This window comes from Gordionus sp. m RMFG-2023, chromosome 1, assembly GCF_954871325.1.
Source record: "Gordionus sp. m RMFG-2023 chromosome 1, tfGorSpeb1-WG-v2, whole genome shotgun sequence".
NCBI lineage: Eukaryota > Metazoa > Nematomorpha > Gordioida > Chordodea > Parachordodidae > Gordionus > Gordionus sp. m RMFG-2023.
Window position 1 is genome coordinate 33,898,922 of NC_088775.1, and position 14,465 is coordinate 33,913,386.

General features: G+C 27.9%; 1 protein-coding gene and 1 long non-coding RNA gene across 6 annotated transcripts; both read left to right on the forward strand.

The window, feature by feature from the left end:
* Positions 1 to 448: 448 nt before the first annotated feature.
* Positions 449 to 878, forward strand: LOC135922689 (uncharacterized). The gene is made up of 5 exons (XR_010571002.1): positions 449 to 489; positions 537 to 594; positions 642 to 711; positions 759 to 816; positions 854 to 878. It is a non-coding gene; the product is annotated as an uncharacterized LOC135922689 (long non-coding RNA).
* A 643-nt stretch (positions 879 to 1,521) lies between these two features.
* On the forward strand, positions 1,522 to 4,987 carry LOC135931194 (uncharacterized). Of its 5 annotated transcripts, none has more exons than XM_065468135.1 (14): positions 1,522 to 1,554; positions 1,597 to 1,876; positions 1,970 to 2,105; positions 2,161 to 2,295; positions 2,835 to 3,017; positions 3,059 to 3,355; positions 3,476 to 3,703; positions 3,745 to 3,831; positions 3,876 to 3,941; positions 3,984 to 4,028; positions 4,076 to 4,153; positions 4,199 to 4,259; positions 4,301 to 4,504; positions 4,547 to 4,987. In XM_065468135.1, the coding sequence occupies exons 7-14, from the start codon at positions 3,667 to 3,669 to the stop codon at positions 4,815 to 4,817; spliced, it is 849 nt and encodes a 282-aa protein (XP_065324207.1). In that variant the 5' UTR covers positions 1,522 to 1,554; positions 1,597 to 1,876; positions 1,970 to 2,105; positions 2,161 to 2,295; positions 2,835 to 3,017; positions 3,059 to 3,355; positions 3,476 to 3,666; the 3' UTR covers positions 4,818 to 4,987. The 5 variants fall into 5 exon arrangements, with proteins under 5 accessions (XP_065324207.1, XP_065324206.1, XP_065324208.1 ...); XM_065468134.1 differs by having other exon boundaries at positions 1,970 to 2,101; positions 3,411 to 3,703; XM_065468133.1 differs by having other exon boundaries at positions 1,529 to 1,554; positions 3,411 to 3,703.
* Positions 4,988 to 14,465: the final 9,478 nt, after the last annotated feature.

Here is a 14,465-nt window from a genome sequence, read left to right on the forward strand (position 1 = left end):
ATCAAGATCAATTGTAAATATTTCTGTCTTACAAATTTTGCAAAGTAGATATCTTTCTAATATCTTAATTTAATCAATTTTAGATAAAGTATATTAAATGGCATAAAAACCTATTATTCTACCAATACTCAACTTTGCAAAGTAAATGATTGTAAATTTTTCTAATAATAAATTTTAGCAATTTTAATAGAATATTTATTTATTTTGAGTTACTATATCAAGATCAATTGTAAATATTTCTGGGCTACAAATTTTGCAAAGTAATAAATAATATATCCTTCTAATATCTTAATTTAATTAATTTTAGATAAAGTATATTAAATGGCATAAAAACCTATTATTCTACCAATACTCAACTTTGCAAAGTAAATGATTGTAAATTTTTCTAATAATAAATTTTAGCAATTTTAATAGAATATTTATTTATTTTGATTATACCTACTATATCAAGATCAATTGTAAATATTGCTGGGCTACAAATTTTGCAAAGTAATAAATAATATATCTTTCTAATATCTTAATTTAATCAATTTTAGATAAAGTATATTAAATGGCATAAAAACCTATTATTCTACCAATACTCAACTTTGCAAAGTAAATGATTGTAAATTTTTCTAATAATAAATTTTAGCAATTAATAGAATATTTATTTATTTTGAGTTACTATATCAAGATCAATTGTAAATATTGCTGGGCTACAAATTTTGCAAAGTAATAAATAATATATCCTTCTAATATCTTAATTTAATTAATTTTAGATAAAGTATATTAAATGGCATAAAAACCTATTATTCTACCAATACTCAACTTCGCAAAGTAAATGATTTTAAATTTTTCTAATAATAAATTTTAGCAATTTTAATAGAATATTTAATTATTTTGAGTATACCTACTATATCAAGATCAATTGTAAATATTGCTGGGCTACAAATTTTGCAAAGTAATAAATAATATATCCTTCTAATATCTTAATTTAATTAATTTTAGATAAAGTATATTAAATGGCATAAAAACCTATTATTCTACCAATACTCAACTTTGCAAAGTAAATGATTGTAAATTTTTCTAATAATAAATTTTAGCAATTTTAATAGAATATTTATTTATTTTGATTATACCTACTATATCAAGATCAATTGTAAATATTGCTGGGCTACAAATTTTGCAAAGTAATAAATAATATATCCTTCTAATATCTTAATTTAATTAATTTTAGATAAAGTATATTAAATGGCATAAAAACCTATTATTCTACCAATACTCAACTTTGCAAAGTAAATGATCGTAAATTTTTCTAATAATAAATTTTAGCAATTTTAATAGAATATTTATTTATTTTAAGTATACCCTATAAGATAAATTTCAGTTTGCAAACAAAATGATTGCCTAAATACACTGAAATATTCTTTATTTTCATTGAATACTATAAATTAAATTTTTGGATATGTTTTTGGGCCATTTATTATATATATTATTTTTTTATTCATTCAGTTGTATTTGATACCAAAATTATCTTTTGTTTCTCCAATCAAATGACGAAAGACGATAAATCAAGTAAATAAATTTTGTTTAGTATATTTCTATTCATTTTAATAGAATTCGATGAGATACAGGATTATATCCTTTACCAAAAATATCCATCATCTCTGTCTTCCAATAAAGGCTTAAGACGCAATCTGCGAGTTCAGGCCTCGAGATATAAAATTTGTAAGGGTAAAATGTATCACCATTCTCATAATGGTGAAGTTGTTTTGGACCTTGACCGAAGAATTCAACTTCTTCAAATGGTTCACAGTGGATGTGATACTAATGTGTCAGCAATATCTCTTGCTGCCCATTTTGGCATCACCAAGACTTACAGCAAATTGGCTGATAGGTAAAATATATAAAAATTATAATATTATATGATCAATAATATATTTTTAAATATAATACACAATAATAAATTGTTTCACCATTTTTATAATAGTGAAACAATTTTAGATTGTAACAGAAGAGTTTAACTTCTTTAAGAAGTTATAGTGGAGTGGATGTGATACTAATGAGACAAAATCTTTAGCTGATTATTTTGGTATCACCAAGACTCACAGCAACTTGACTAGTAGGTAAAATATTTCTGCATAATAAATCTATTTATTATATCGTGTATTATATTTTTAGCTTCTGGTGGCCAAATATGAAATTGGATGTGGTTAATTTTGTAAAATGTTGTGATATTTGCCAGCGTAGCAACACAAGATTTGACAAAACTAACAATGAGTTGCATTCAATTCCTATTCCAACAAAGATATTAAAGTTGATTACATAACAAATTTTTAATTTGAAAATTTTTATAATTTGGTCATTATAATTGTTTCTAATTTTTGTTTATGTATTTTATATTTTTCATTGTAGCCTTATTAATGATCTGTCTATTATAGCTTATATGTATGTGGCACTTGTTTTTATTAGTTATGTTGGTTTCATATATTGAACCATTTAAATTTTATTGAATTTTTTTACAAGAAATATATCATATATTCATTTTTAGTTTCTTTAAGGTTAATATAACATTCCAAAATAAAAATATAATTTGCATATAATCTACTAATTAAAACTTATAATCTGAAAATATAATAAATAAAATTAATATAGTCCCCTTCAATCTCAGGTAAAAATTGATATATATATCATAATTTCATTTTTTAGCTAATTTAGATTTTACCTTATTCTTTATTATTATGTTTTATTTCAGCTGCAATCATAAATAATGGTAAGCAGCTTTACTTTATTACATGACACCTAACCTCCTAATGGAGTATATAATATAACAACAATCTTTTATTTTACAAAAGGTATGGACACAAATAGGTGTTGATTTAACTGCTTTGCCTGAAAGTGAGGATGGCTATAAATACATTGCTGTAGCAGTTGATTATTTCAGCAAATATATTGTAGCCATGCCTTTAAAAGATAAAACAGCAAAATCAATATCGCGATTCCTTTACTCGTTACTATGCACACATGGTAGGGCAAAAGTATAATAAATTTGGTAATAAAATATTAATATTATATATAGATTCAAATTAATGATCAAGGACGTGAATTCGTAAATGAAATAAGTAATAATTTTCACAAACTCATAGGGACCATGCAGAGGGTGACAAGTGCTTATCACCCTCAAGCAAATGGCATGGTTGAAAGAGTGAATAGGACAATCCAAAATGCACTACTAAAGTGTATTAAGGATGATCAATTAATTTGGACAGATGCCTTGCCTGGCATAATATTTGCCTATAACACTTCTCTACACGAATCTTCGAAGTTTACGCCATATCAGCTGATGTATGGTAGAAAAGCAAAACAAGCTTATGAGGTATGATAAATCTCATTTTATAATCATATACTATATATTATGTCTCTATTTAAAGTTGACGAGGAAGAGGATATTGATCCTGACAATGTACCTGAAGCATATTTTGAATTATTTTTAAAGATACAGTTTCCAGGATGAATGATATTCGTGAAATAGCTGCTGGTAATATAGATCTTGCTCAGCTTAAGCAGCAGAGGGATTATAGTAGTCGTAATGCAGGTAGAAATAACCCTTATTTAGTCAATGATCAAATGCTTATTTGGAACAGCCGTCGGGCTGATAGGAAAGGTGGTAAAATGACTAAACCTTAGATGGGTCCTCCTTATACAATAGTTAGGATTCTTAAAAGTAAAATTTATTATTATTATTAAATTATTTTTAATATTTAGGCAATATTGAGCTCATGAATGCTAGCGGTAGCATTTTAAAGAGCAAAGCAAATATTTGTAATATAAAACATTACTTTGCAAGAAAAGGTATATAATTGTCTTAATTACTTAGTAATAAACATATTTTTTAGATGATAAAAACTCTGAGGTAGTGAGTTATAATGAGGAGTTAAATGCTCGAGAAAATCACTTGAACGGTATTATTTATAAAGCTCACATTAATTTTTTTAAATATTTAGTCTCAAAATTACTCAACACGATTATTGGAGAGGAGAATAAGAATTGTGAAGACCAAAAATATAAAATATTTATTATTATATGTATTTTTTAGATGATGCAGATTTTAAGAGGATAAAGATATTAAATGATGAAACGAAGATGGTAGAGCTTGGTAGCCATCGAGAAAATAGTAATATTTTTATAAATCGATATAATTTGTTTTTTAAATTATTAGTTATGCCTTCTAATCCTAATATTTCAGCTGTAATTGACAAAGTAGGACTGTTAATTGAGAAAGATATTAATATGTGTTATTAATTAATTATGCATATTTTTTAGATAATGAATTGACAGTAGAGACTGTAATTTCTAAGAAAAATGATGCAAATCTATTTCTTCCCACCAACAGAATATGGAAAATTTATCATTCTGAACGTTTTCATTTTCCGATCAAGAAAAGATATCAAAAAAATGATAATGGTGTAATGGGAGATAATTTTTCTACCGAGCGGATTATTGGTGATGGAAATTGTCTCTTCAGGTATACATATTTAAAATAAATTATTGTTAATCATTATTGTAGATGTATAAGCAAAGAAGTTTGTGATGACGAATGCCACTACGATTTTCTGAGACAGCAATGCATTCTCTTTATGAGAAGCAAGGATATTGTTGAGCAGATGGAGGTGTTTTTGGGAGAACCCGTTGACAAATATTTGGAGAGAACACGCATGGCTCAAAATGCAACTTATGGAACAGAGGTGGAGATAGTTGCATTGGCAACTATGCTTCAAACAAATATAATTATCCATACCATTTATAAATGGGCATATTACACACCAATTAAAAATTAAGTTACATTAAAAAATTTAATTTGAATATATATTTAATAAATTATCGCGAACATTTTGACCGCATAATAAATTTTAATTAATCTTTATAACCCATGTCTTATTTACATCGCACATCTTTATAACGCATGTCTTATTTATATCGCATATCTTATTTATACCGTATATCTTATTTATATCCCATATCTTTATATCGCTTATCTTTATATCGCATATCTTCATAACGCATGTCTTATTTACACCGCACATCTTTATAACGCATGTCTTATTTATATTGTATGTCTTATTTATATTGTATGTCTTATTTATATCGCATGTCTTGTTTATATCGTACGTCTTGTTTATATTGCATATCTTTATAACACATGTCTTATTTATATTGCATTTTATATACACGTCATTCATAAATGTCTGTATTAATAAAAATATTATATTTAATCTTTACATATGAGTCATAAATCTCAGTATTATTAATAATATTATATTTAATCTTTACACGTCAGTCATAAATGTCAATATCACTAAAATATTATATTTGATCTTAACATGTCAGTCATAAATGTCAATATCACTAAATTAAAATTTATTTAAAACAGGGATTCACTTAAATATCTATAACAATAGAAAATATAATATTTGATCTTTACACGTCAATCATAAATGTCAGTATCACTAAAAATATTATATTTAATATATGCGCGTCAGTCATAAATGTCAGTATCACTAAATTGGAATTTATTTAAAACGGAATTTATTTAGAACGTTGCCTACCTCTAATTTTGGTATTATATTCAACCTTCTCACTTAAGAGGACTCTGGTATCCTTTTTTTTATATTAAGCCGCCTCACTCAAGAGGACTTTATATCTCTTTTTATATTCAGCCACTTCACTTAAAGACTTAAAATAAAGTAATTATAGTGATTAGATGACTGCATTGGGTTATCCTTTTTTTATATTCAGCCGCCTTTTTTAAGACGAGTTTGGTATCACTTTTTTTTTATATTCAGCTGCCTTACTTAAAAAGACTTAGGTTCCCTTTTTTTATATTCAGCCGCCTCACTTAAGAGGACTTTAATAATTCTTTTTACCCTTCACACTTACAATAATATATAAAAATAACACACAATTTAAGGTCTGAGATAATTTGTTTATTTATACTACAGTGTTGTGAGGATTTAATGAAACATATTGACGATTAAATTAAAACCCTTCCATATAAAATTATTTTCTTTGCAAAAATAATTAAAACTAGTAGATAGCCCGTCAAAAATGACGGAGAATGAGAATTTTATTCGTTTTTTTAAGAAAGATGTTACCTTTTATTTAAAAATCATATCCAATTTATATAATTTTTAAACCCCCCCCCCCTTTCCATTTATGTCAAGTCCAAGCAATGTCATTGAGTCCAACCCATTAGGACTAAGAGTGGAAACTATTATTTGAGTCAAAATATATTTAAATGAGCTTGTACCCAATACCGAAATTCTTTGTAAATATATTACTGGTTATATAAGACTAACATTTACCATTAAAAAATTTCAAGCCAGGTCCAAGCTCATAATATTTGGAAAAAATTTCCACGCGTTCAAGACCTTATAATTTATAAAAAAATTTCTCAAGCCTAGCTCAACCCATAATAATTTTGAAAATTGTTTCCTAGCCCGGCCCATAATAATTTGTATAAGATATTCCCAAGTCAGGTGCAAGCAAATATTAATCTTGAGGAATATTTTTCAAGCCCAGTCCATCCCATATTAAGTTTCAAAACTATTTCCCAAACCCGGAGATAGTTAAATTTCTAAATAATTTATCAACACATGAAGGGGAAATCTCGGATTTACCAATTAGTGGGTTAACTCCTTTTATCAAAAAATTTGATAAGGGCTATCTATATCTTTTGTTAAGTACAAAAAAATGCTATTTATTTAAATTACAAAAATGCCATTCAATACTAATGAAACTTATATGCAATTTATTTATATATTTTTTAAGAAATTTGTTTTTCTTGCCATATAAATTTAGGTAATTTAAAAAATGATGAGGAATAATTATTACTCTGTGTGTCTGGTAAAATTAAGAGCAAATCCTTTCAGTCGTCTGCAGAAGGAAAAATTAATGTATAATATATTCCCATTTAGGGTTGTAGGTGAAAGTAATGAATAATGACGGATTACCAAAGCAGTGAAAAACACCCATTGCGTCCTGATAAAGCTGAGGCCCTGGGCTACTGGTAAAAGAAGAACGCAAAATGATATTTCTGCCAAAGTGTCAGTTTTGGTATCCCCCTCTAAAATAAAATCATGAACGACATTGTCAACTCAACCATAAAACGGTCGTAAGTATTGTTATAAAGGCCATGACAAAACTACCGCATATTTTCCCATTAATAATGTTAATGAAATTGGCCGCACTACACATTCACGTTTGAACATCTCTCTAAATATTCATGAAAGTTCCTCAGGGAATCGGATAAAGTATTATTTATAATAACTCCTAATGAGGTAAATGATAGTGGAATTAAATGCTTTTATTTGTTAAAAATTAGGCAGAGGTGGCATAGGGATTGTGGTAGTGGTGATAGAAATATCATTTGGAGGCAACTGGGTGTATAAAATAAACATATAGATATAAAACTTTAGATAAAAAACAAAATAAACCTCCAGAGGAGTTCACAGTGCCTTATTATCTTGGCCACCAGTAACTATAGAACGGGTAAGGCGGTTGTTGAATCGCCATTTTTTTTCTTCGCTTATCTTTAATAAAAGATTCATCATGTTTGGTAGCAATGTGAGGGATTAGGGTTAGCCTAGACAAATAAAGAAATCAGGCAAAAATATAAATATACTATTGTTGAAATTAAACAAACATTAAAATAATGTAAAACCGGTAGAAGGGTCAATATTAGATGCATATTTCTAATAAGTTGGAGGGCTATCATCAAATAAAATTTTTGGGGGACGAATCAAGTCTATTATGATATTCTAAAAGTTAAAAAATAACATGATAAATGTAATGATCCAAGCATCCAAGATCTTAATATTTAAAAAGATTTTCTCAAGCCCACCTTCCCTAATAATTTTGAAATCAAGCCCAGAGATATTAAATTTATAACATAAGACTAACATTTAACATTATAAAATCCTAATATAGGTTCTACCTACAATATCTGGAAAAAATATCAAAGCATCCAAGACGAACATTTAATAATAAAAATCTCAATATAGGTAAAACTGGATAAAATATCGCATCCAAGATCTTAATATTTAAAAAAATTTTGTCAGCCGACCTTCCCTAATAATTTTAAAATCAAGCCCAGAGATATTAAATTTATAATAAATGAAGAGGAAATATCTGATTTACCAATTAGTCAACAGGTAAAATATATTACTTTATAAAAAGAAGAACATAAGACTAACATTTAACATGGGAAAAATATCCAAGCATCCAAGACTAACATTTAACATTAAAAAATCCCAATATAGGTTCAAGAAAAAAGCATCCAAGATCTTAATATTTAAAAAAAATTTCTTAAACCCACCTTCCCTAATAATTTTGAAACCAAGCCCAGAGATATTAAATAAGACTAACATTTAACATTAAAAAATCCCAATATAGGTTTAAGCCTACAATATCTGGAAAAAATATCCAAGCATCCAAGACTAATCTTTAACATTAAAAAATCAAAATATAGGTTCAAGCCTACAATATCTGGATAAAATATCCAAGCATCCAAGATATTAATATTTAAAAAGAATATCTCAAGCCCACCTTCCCTAATAATTTTGAAATCAAGCCCAGAGATATTAAATTTATAACATAAGACTAACATTTAACATTAAAAAATCCTAATATAGGTTCTACCCTACAATATCTGGAAAAAATATCCAAGCATCCAAGACGAACATTTAATAATAAAAATCCCAATATAGGTTAAACTGGATAAAATATCCAAGCATCCAAGATCTTAATATTTAAAAAGATTTTCTCAAGCCCACCTTCCCTAATGATTTTAAAATCAAGCCCAGAGATATTAAATTTATAATTAATGAAGAGGAAATGTTAAATAATATTAACTTTAAAAAATTATTTTTTTTTATCCTTGTCATTTATGGCGTAACTTAAATATTTCAAATGTAATAAAAATTGTTTCTTTCTTTTTGTTAAAAACAACTTTTTTTATTTTAAATCAATTTGTTTATAAACTAATATTAAATTTTATATTTTATAAATCAATTTACTTAACAAACTAATATTCAATTTTTTATTTTTAACTTTTTAAAAAAAGATCAATTTATGATAAATTACATTGTCAATATATATAGCAAACTATTTTTGAATATGTGATCATTATATTTTTTTTTAATTTAAATATCAATAAATTTACGAAATTTACGTTTACACCGTTTATTTTCTGCTTTTGATTTCTGCAACCTTTTCAAAGTCTTTAGTATAAAAAAGAATGTAAAATATAAATAGTTTAAATAAACGATTTTTTTATATAAACTAATCTTCAAAAATACTTTATGGATGACACATTTATTCTAAGATACTTTATGGTGGCAGTTCCGCTACTTATTCGAGGAAGTCGTAAATAAATAAATAAATATGAAACAGATTCCCAATAATAATGTTAATATAAATATTGAATTTCCAATATACGCAGGCAATGGCGATCTTTTTTTGAGTAGATTTGAAGACATCTTCAAGGACAATCAGATATCGGACATCGAAAAAGCGGGTTCCTTTACAAGAAGATTACCAGATGAGGTATACATCAAGCTTAAATCGATATGTTCACCTACCGACTTCATCAATCCATCGATATTGATTGAAAAATTCAGGTTATTACACCCGAGGAAATCTACAAGTTCCAACTTATTATTATTTAATGCAGCTGTACAAGGTAAAAACGAAAGTTACATCGATTGGGTAAGTAGATTATGCATTTTAAAAAATGAATGTTTACTAAGTGATAGTAGAGTTATTGAAAAAGTAAGAATTTTGTCAATCAGCAAAAATATTAGGCAGAAAATTACATTAAAAGAAAACATTACATTAGAAGAAGTTCTTACTTTAAGAGATGATTTTGAAGAGTTAGAATTGAAAGAAAATATAATTGCTAAAGTTGAAAATATTTCTTTAAACGAAAAAACAGAAAATGATACAACCGTGAAACATGTAGAAAGGCAAAGAGGCAGGAAAACAGAAGAAAATAAACAATTGGTGAGATATGGAGACCATGATGAACGACAAAATTTACAATCTAATTACGATAACAGACAACGATGGACAGCAAGAGGCCATGACTTTCAAAGAAATATTTATCAAGGAAATAATTATAACCCCAGTTACCAAGGAAATAATTACAACCCTAGATATCAGAATTATAACGCGAATTATTACAACGTCAGAGCAAACTATCCAGGATCGTACAATAATTCTTCGAGATTTGATAATAGAGCTAGTTATATTAAAAATGACTATAATAATAATAGATTTAATAATGATTATAATTACAGATATAACAGACATTATAACGATTCAAGATGTATTCAAAGATATAATGATAATCATAATATTGGGAATCGAGGAACTAATCAAGTATGCAATTATAAATATCATAACAACGACAATAATCAATCACGATATACAAATAAAGTAAACACTGTAAATATAGAAGAGATAAAAGAAGATGATAATGACAAACTAGAAAGAAAAGAATATAATTTATACAATTTAGACAATTTAGACATAAACAATATGGATACCGATAATAATTACACAGCTAACGATGCTTACAAGGTCACGGTATATTTGAATGACATGCCTATTTTGATGCAGATCGACACCGGGTCAAAGTATAGTATTCTACCGATTCATATCGCGAAAAAGATTGTAATAAAAATCTTAAATAAATCAGATATTAAATTAACTGGTTATGATGGAAACACAATAAATGTTTTAGGAACTACCAAAGTCAAGGCAAAATTCGAAGACAAAAGTCAAATCTTAACTGCTTATGTAGTCCAGAGTGATAAGATTGCACTGTTAGGGAAGGACCTGGATAGCAGTCTTTAGAAATATACTAGATAGATTTGTAAACTTAGTCGAAGAAGATTATGACAATACTATTCAAGAACTGATCAAACAATGCGAGTCAAAACTTAGCAAGAAACCAATACTAAGCAAATATGTCAAACTACATCTAAAACAAGGTGCTACACCGAAAATCATACCTCCCAGGCGTGTACCTAATTCTAGAATGGAATTGGTTACAAAAGAACTACAGAAGTGGATAAGCGACAAAATAATCGAACCTGTTGAAGAGGTAAGATGGGCCAGTCCTCTCACTCCTGTTGTCAAGAGCGATGGTGCAATTCGGCTATGTGTTGACTTCAAGAATACTATTAATCCTGCGTTAGAGGATTTCAAGTACCCAATTCCACGCATTAATGACCTTATGGCAAAGTTATCGAAAGGCAAGAAATTTACAAAGATCGACTTTAAAAATGCATTTCTTCAAGTTCCAATACACAAAGAATCAAGAGACTTTCTCACTATTTCAACTCATAAAGGCTATTTCAGGTTTACAAGACTTCCGTTTGGATTAAAAACTTCGTCAGCAATATTCCAACAAACCATGGATAACATTTTCGGGAACATGAAAGACGTCGTGTTTTATATTGATGACTTATTGATTACTGGGGAGGATGATGAAGCTCACGTGAACAACATAAAAATGGTATTTGACAAAATATCAAAGTATTACACCAAACTTCACAAAGAGTATATTTCTTAAAAAAAAACTACGGTTTCTAGGTCACGATATAGACGACAATGGAATCCATCCGAACGCAGATAAAATAAAGGCTATTTCTAATATGCCCGAACCTAAGACAAAAGAAGAGTTGGCAACTTTTTTGGGGATGGCGAGCTATTATCGAAAATTTCTGTGCAATTTTGCTGACATCGCCGATCCCTTATACAAAATAGTAAATAAAGACAAGTGGTCATGGGATAGTACACATCAAGAAAGCTTTGATTACCTTAAAAAACTCATAAGCACTCCGCCTACGTTAAATTTTTATAACCCGGATCTACCAGTGGGCATTGCAACTGATGCTTCAAAGAAAGGTTTAGGCGCAGTTTTATTTCATATTGAGGGTGATGGCAAAGAAAAACCCATCGCTTTCGCGTCAAGTGCACTATTGAAATCAGAGTTAAATTATACCAATATCGAAAGAGAAGCTTTGTCGGTAATTTACGCGGTTAAAAAATTCCAGGAGTATTTAATAGGCACAAGATTTGTAATAATTACCGACCACAAGCCACTCGTGTATATATTTACGAAGGGACTCAAGGACAATTCTTCCATATCAATGCGACTCCAAAAATGGAACTTGGCTATGGGAGCGCATGACTTTACGATAGTTCACAGACCCGGGAAACGAAATATTGTACCAGACTGTTTGTCCAGATTACCACTAATGAATACAGAAGAGATGGTACAAAAGTTAGATGACGAAATAATTGATGACAATTTTTGGAACACACCAATAAATTTTAAAAGAATAGTTAAAGAAACTAATATTGATCAAGAACTAATGGAAGTAATTAATGATATAAGGAATCATGAGCAGATAAAGAACAAAACATATGGTATTGGAATTGAGTTTAATCAAAGGTTGCCTTTTTAAAGAGAATAGGATCATAATACCGAAAGGTATGAGAAAAGAGATATTGCAAGAATTGCATAATGGGCATCTCGGTGCTGGAAAAACAAAATCATTAGCGAGAGAGTATCTGTGGTGGCCTGGTTTAAATGCAGACATAGATCAGGAGGTAAAGAATTGCGATGCTTGCAATAAATACGCAGACAATCCTCATAATATTCAAAACCCATGGGAAACAGCAACGAAAGTATTCGAGCGCGTACACATAGACTTTGCAGAGTTCAAAGATAATAATTTTATGGTATGTGTTGACGCCTTCAGCAAATTTCCTATTATTAGGAGAATGAGAAACACAACTACGGAATCAACGATTAAAGAATTGATGAAAATAATAAGTTTATTTGGTATACCTAATAGAATAGTCAGTGATAATGGAACTAACTTTACCAGTAAATTATTTAAGAAATTTTGTGAAGATCACGAAATCGAACACTTGCTCACCGCACCTCACCACCAACAGTCCAATGGCCAATGTGAGCGTATGATTAGATCAATGAAAATGAATATGAAAAGGAATATGGAAAATAATAATAAAATAGACGTAGACATAGCTCTAGAAAAGTTTCTTTTTAATTATCGTAATACACCCAACGCAACGACCAACAAAATACCAAGCGAAGTAATGTTCTCCAGAATGATTAGGACAAAATGGGAGTTGATAAAACCGAGGGATGAAAGAGATCATATACTAAATCGCAAGATATCAATAGATAGGGATATAGAAATAGGAGACAGCATATGGTATAAAACTTTTAAAAATAATAATTGGGAAAAAGGTACAATAATGCGCAAAAACGGAAATTTGTTGTATGATATAGATACTGGGAACAAAATTATAAAAAGACACTTGGACCAAATAAAAAGAAGATCAACTAATGTAGAACTTTCTTCTAATGGTGCAACAGTTTTTAAAGCGAATGTTAATAATAATGCATCACCTTATACATTGAATTTTAGAAGGGGAGGTGATGAACCAAGAAACCAAAACGTACAAGTAAATGATCAGAATCGCAAAGTTCAAAGACCAGTTAGAAATAGTGTGTTGCCTAGAAAATTTGAAAATTTTATAATGAATTAAATTTGATAATAAAATTTTTTTTTCTTTTTATTAAAACAAAATTAGTTTTTTTTGTGTGTGGAACTAAATAGATAAAACGTACAAAAGATCAACGAAGGGGTTAACGGCAAGAATGACATACAACTAAATTATAGACAGAGGGCAAATAAAAAATAAAAAAAAGTGTGAAATGTTAAATAATATTAACTTTAAAAAATTATTTTTTTTTATCCTTAAGTCATTTATGGCGTAACTTAAATATTTCAAATGTAATAAAAATTGTTTCTTTCTTTTTGTTAAAAACAACTTTTTTTATTTTAAATCAATTTGTTTATAAACTAATATTAAATTTTATATTTTATAAATCAATTTACTTAACAAACTAATATTCAATTTTTTATTTTTAACTTTTTAAAAAAAGATCAATTTATGATAAATTACATTGTCAATATATATAGCAAACTATTTTTGAATATGTGATCATTATATTTTTTTTAAATTTAAATATCAATAACTTTACGAAATTTACGTTTACACCGTTTATTTTCTGCTTTTGATTTCTGCAACCTTTTCAAAGTCTTTAGTATAAAAAAAAATGTAAAATATAAATAGTTTAAATAAACGATTTTTTTATATAAACTAATCTTCAAAAATACTTTATGGATGACACATTTATTCTAAGATACTTTAGGAAATATCTGATTTACCAATTAGTCAACAGGTAAAATATATTACTTTATAAAAAGAATAACATAAGACTAACATTTAACATGGAAAAAATATCCAAGCATCCAAGACTAACGTTTAACATTAAAAAATCCAAATATAGGTTCAAGAAAAAAAGCATCCAAGATCTTAAT

What these genes read in the sequence shown, in the direction of transcription:
- LOC135931194 (XM_065468135.1), top strand. Translation starts at nt 3,667, where the DNA reads ATGGGTCCTCCTTATACAATAGTTAGGATTCTTAAAA. An exon ending in TGGAGAGGAGAATAAGAATT is followed by an intron (nt 4,029 to 4,075) that starts GTGAAGACCAAA and finishes TGTATTTTTTAG; the next exon opens with ATGATGCAGATTTTAAGAGG. An exon ending in GTAGGACTGTTAATTGAGAA is followed by an intron (nt 4,260 to 4,300) that starts AGATATTAATAT and finishes TGCATATTTTTT; the next exon opens with AGATAATGAATTGACAGTAG.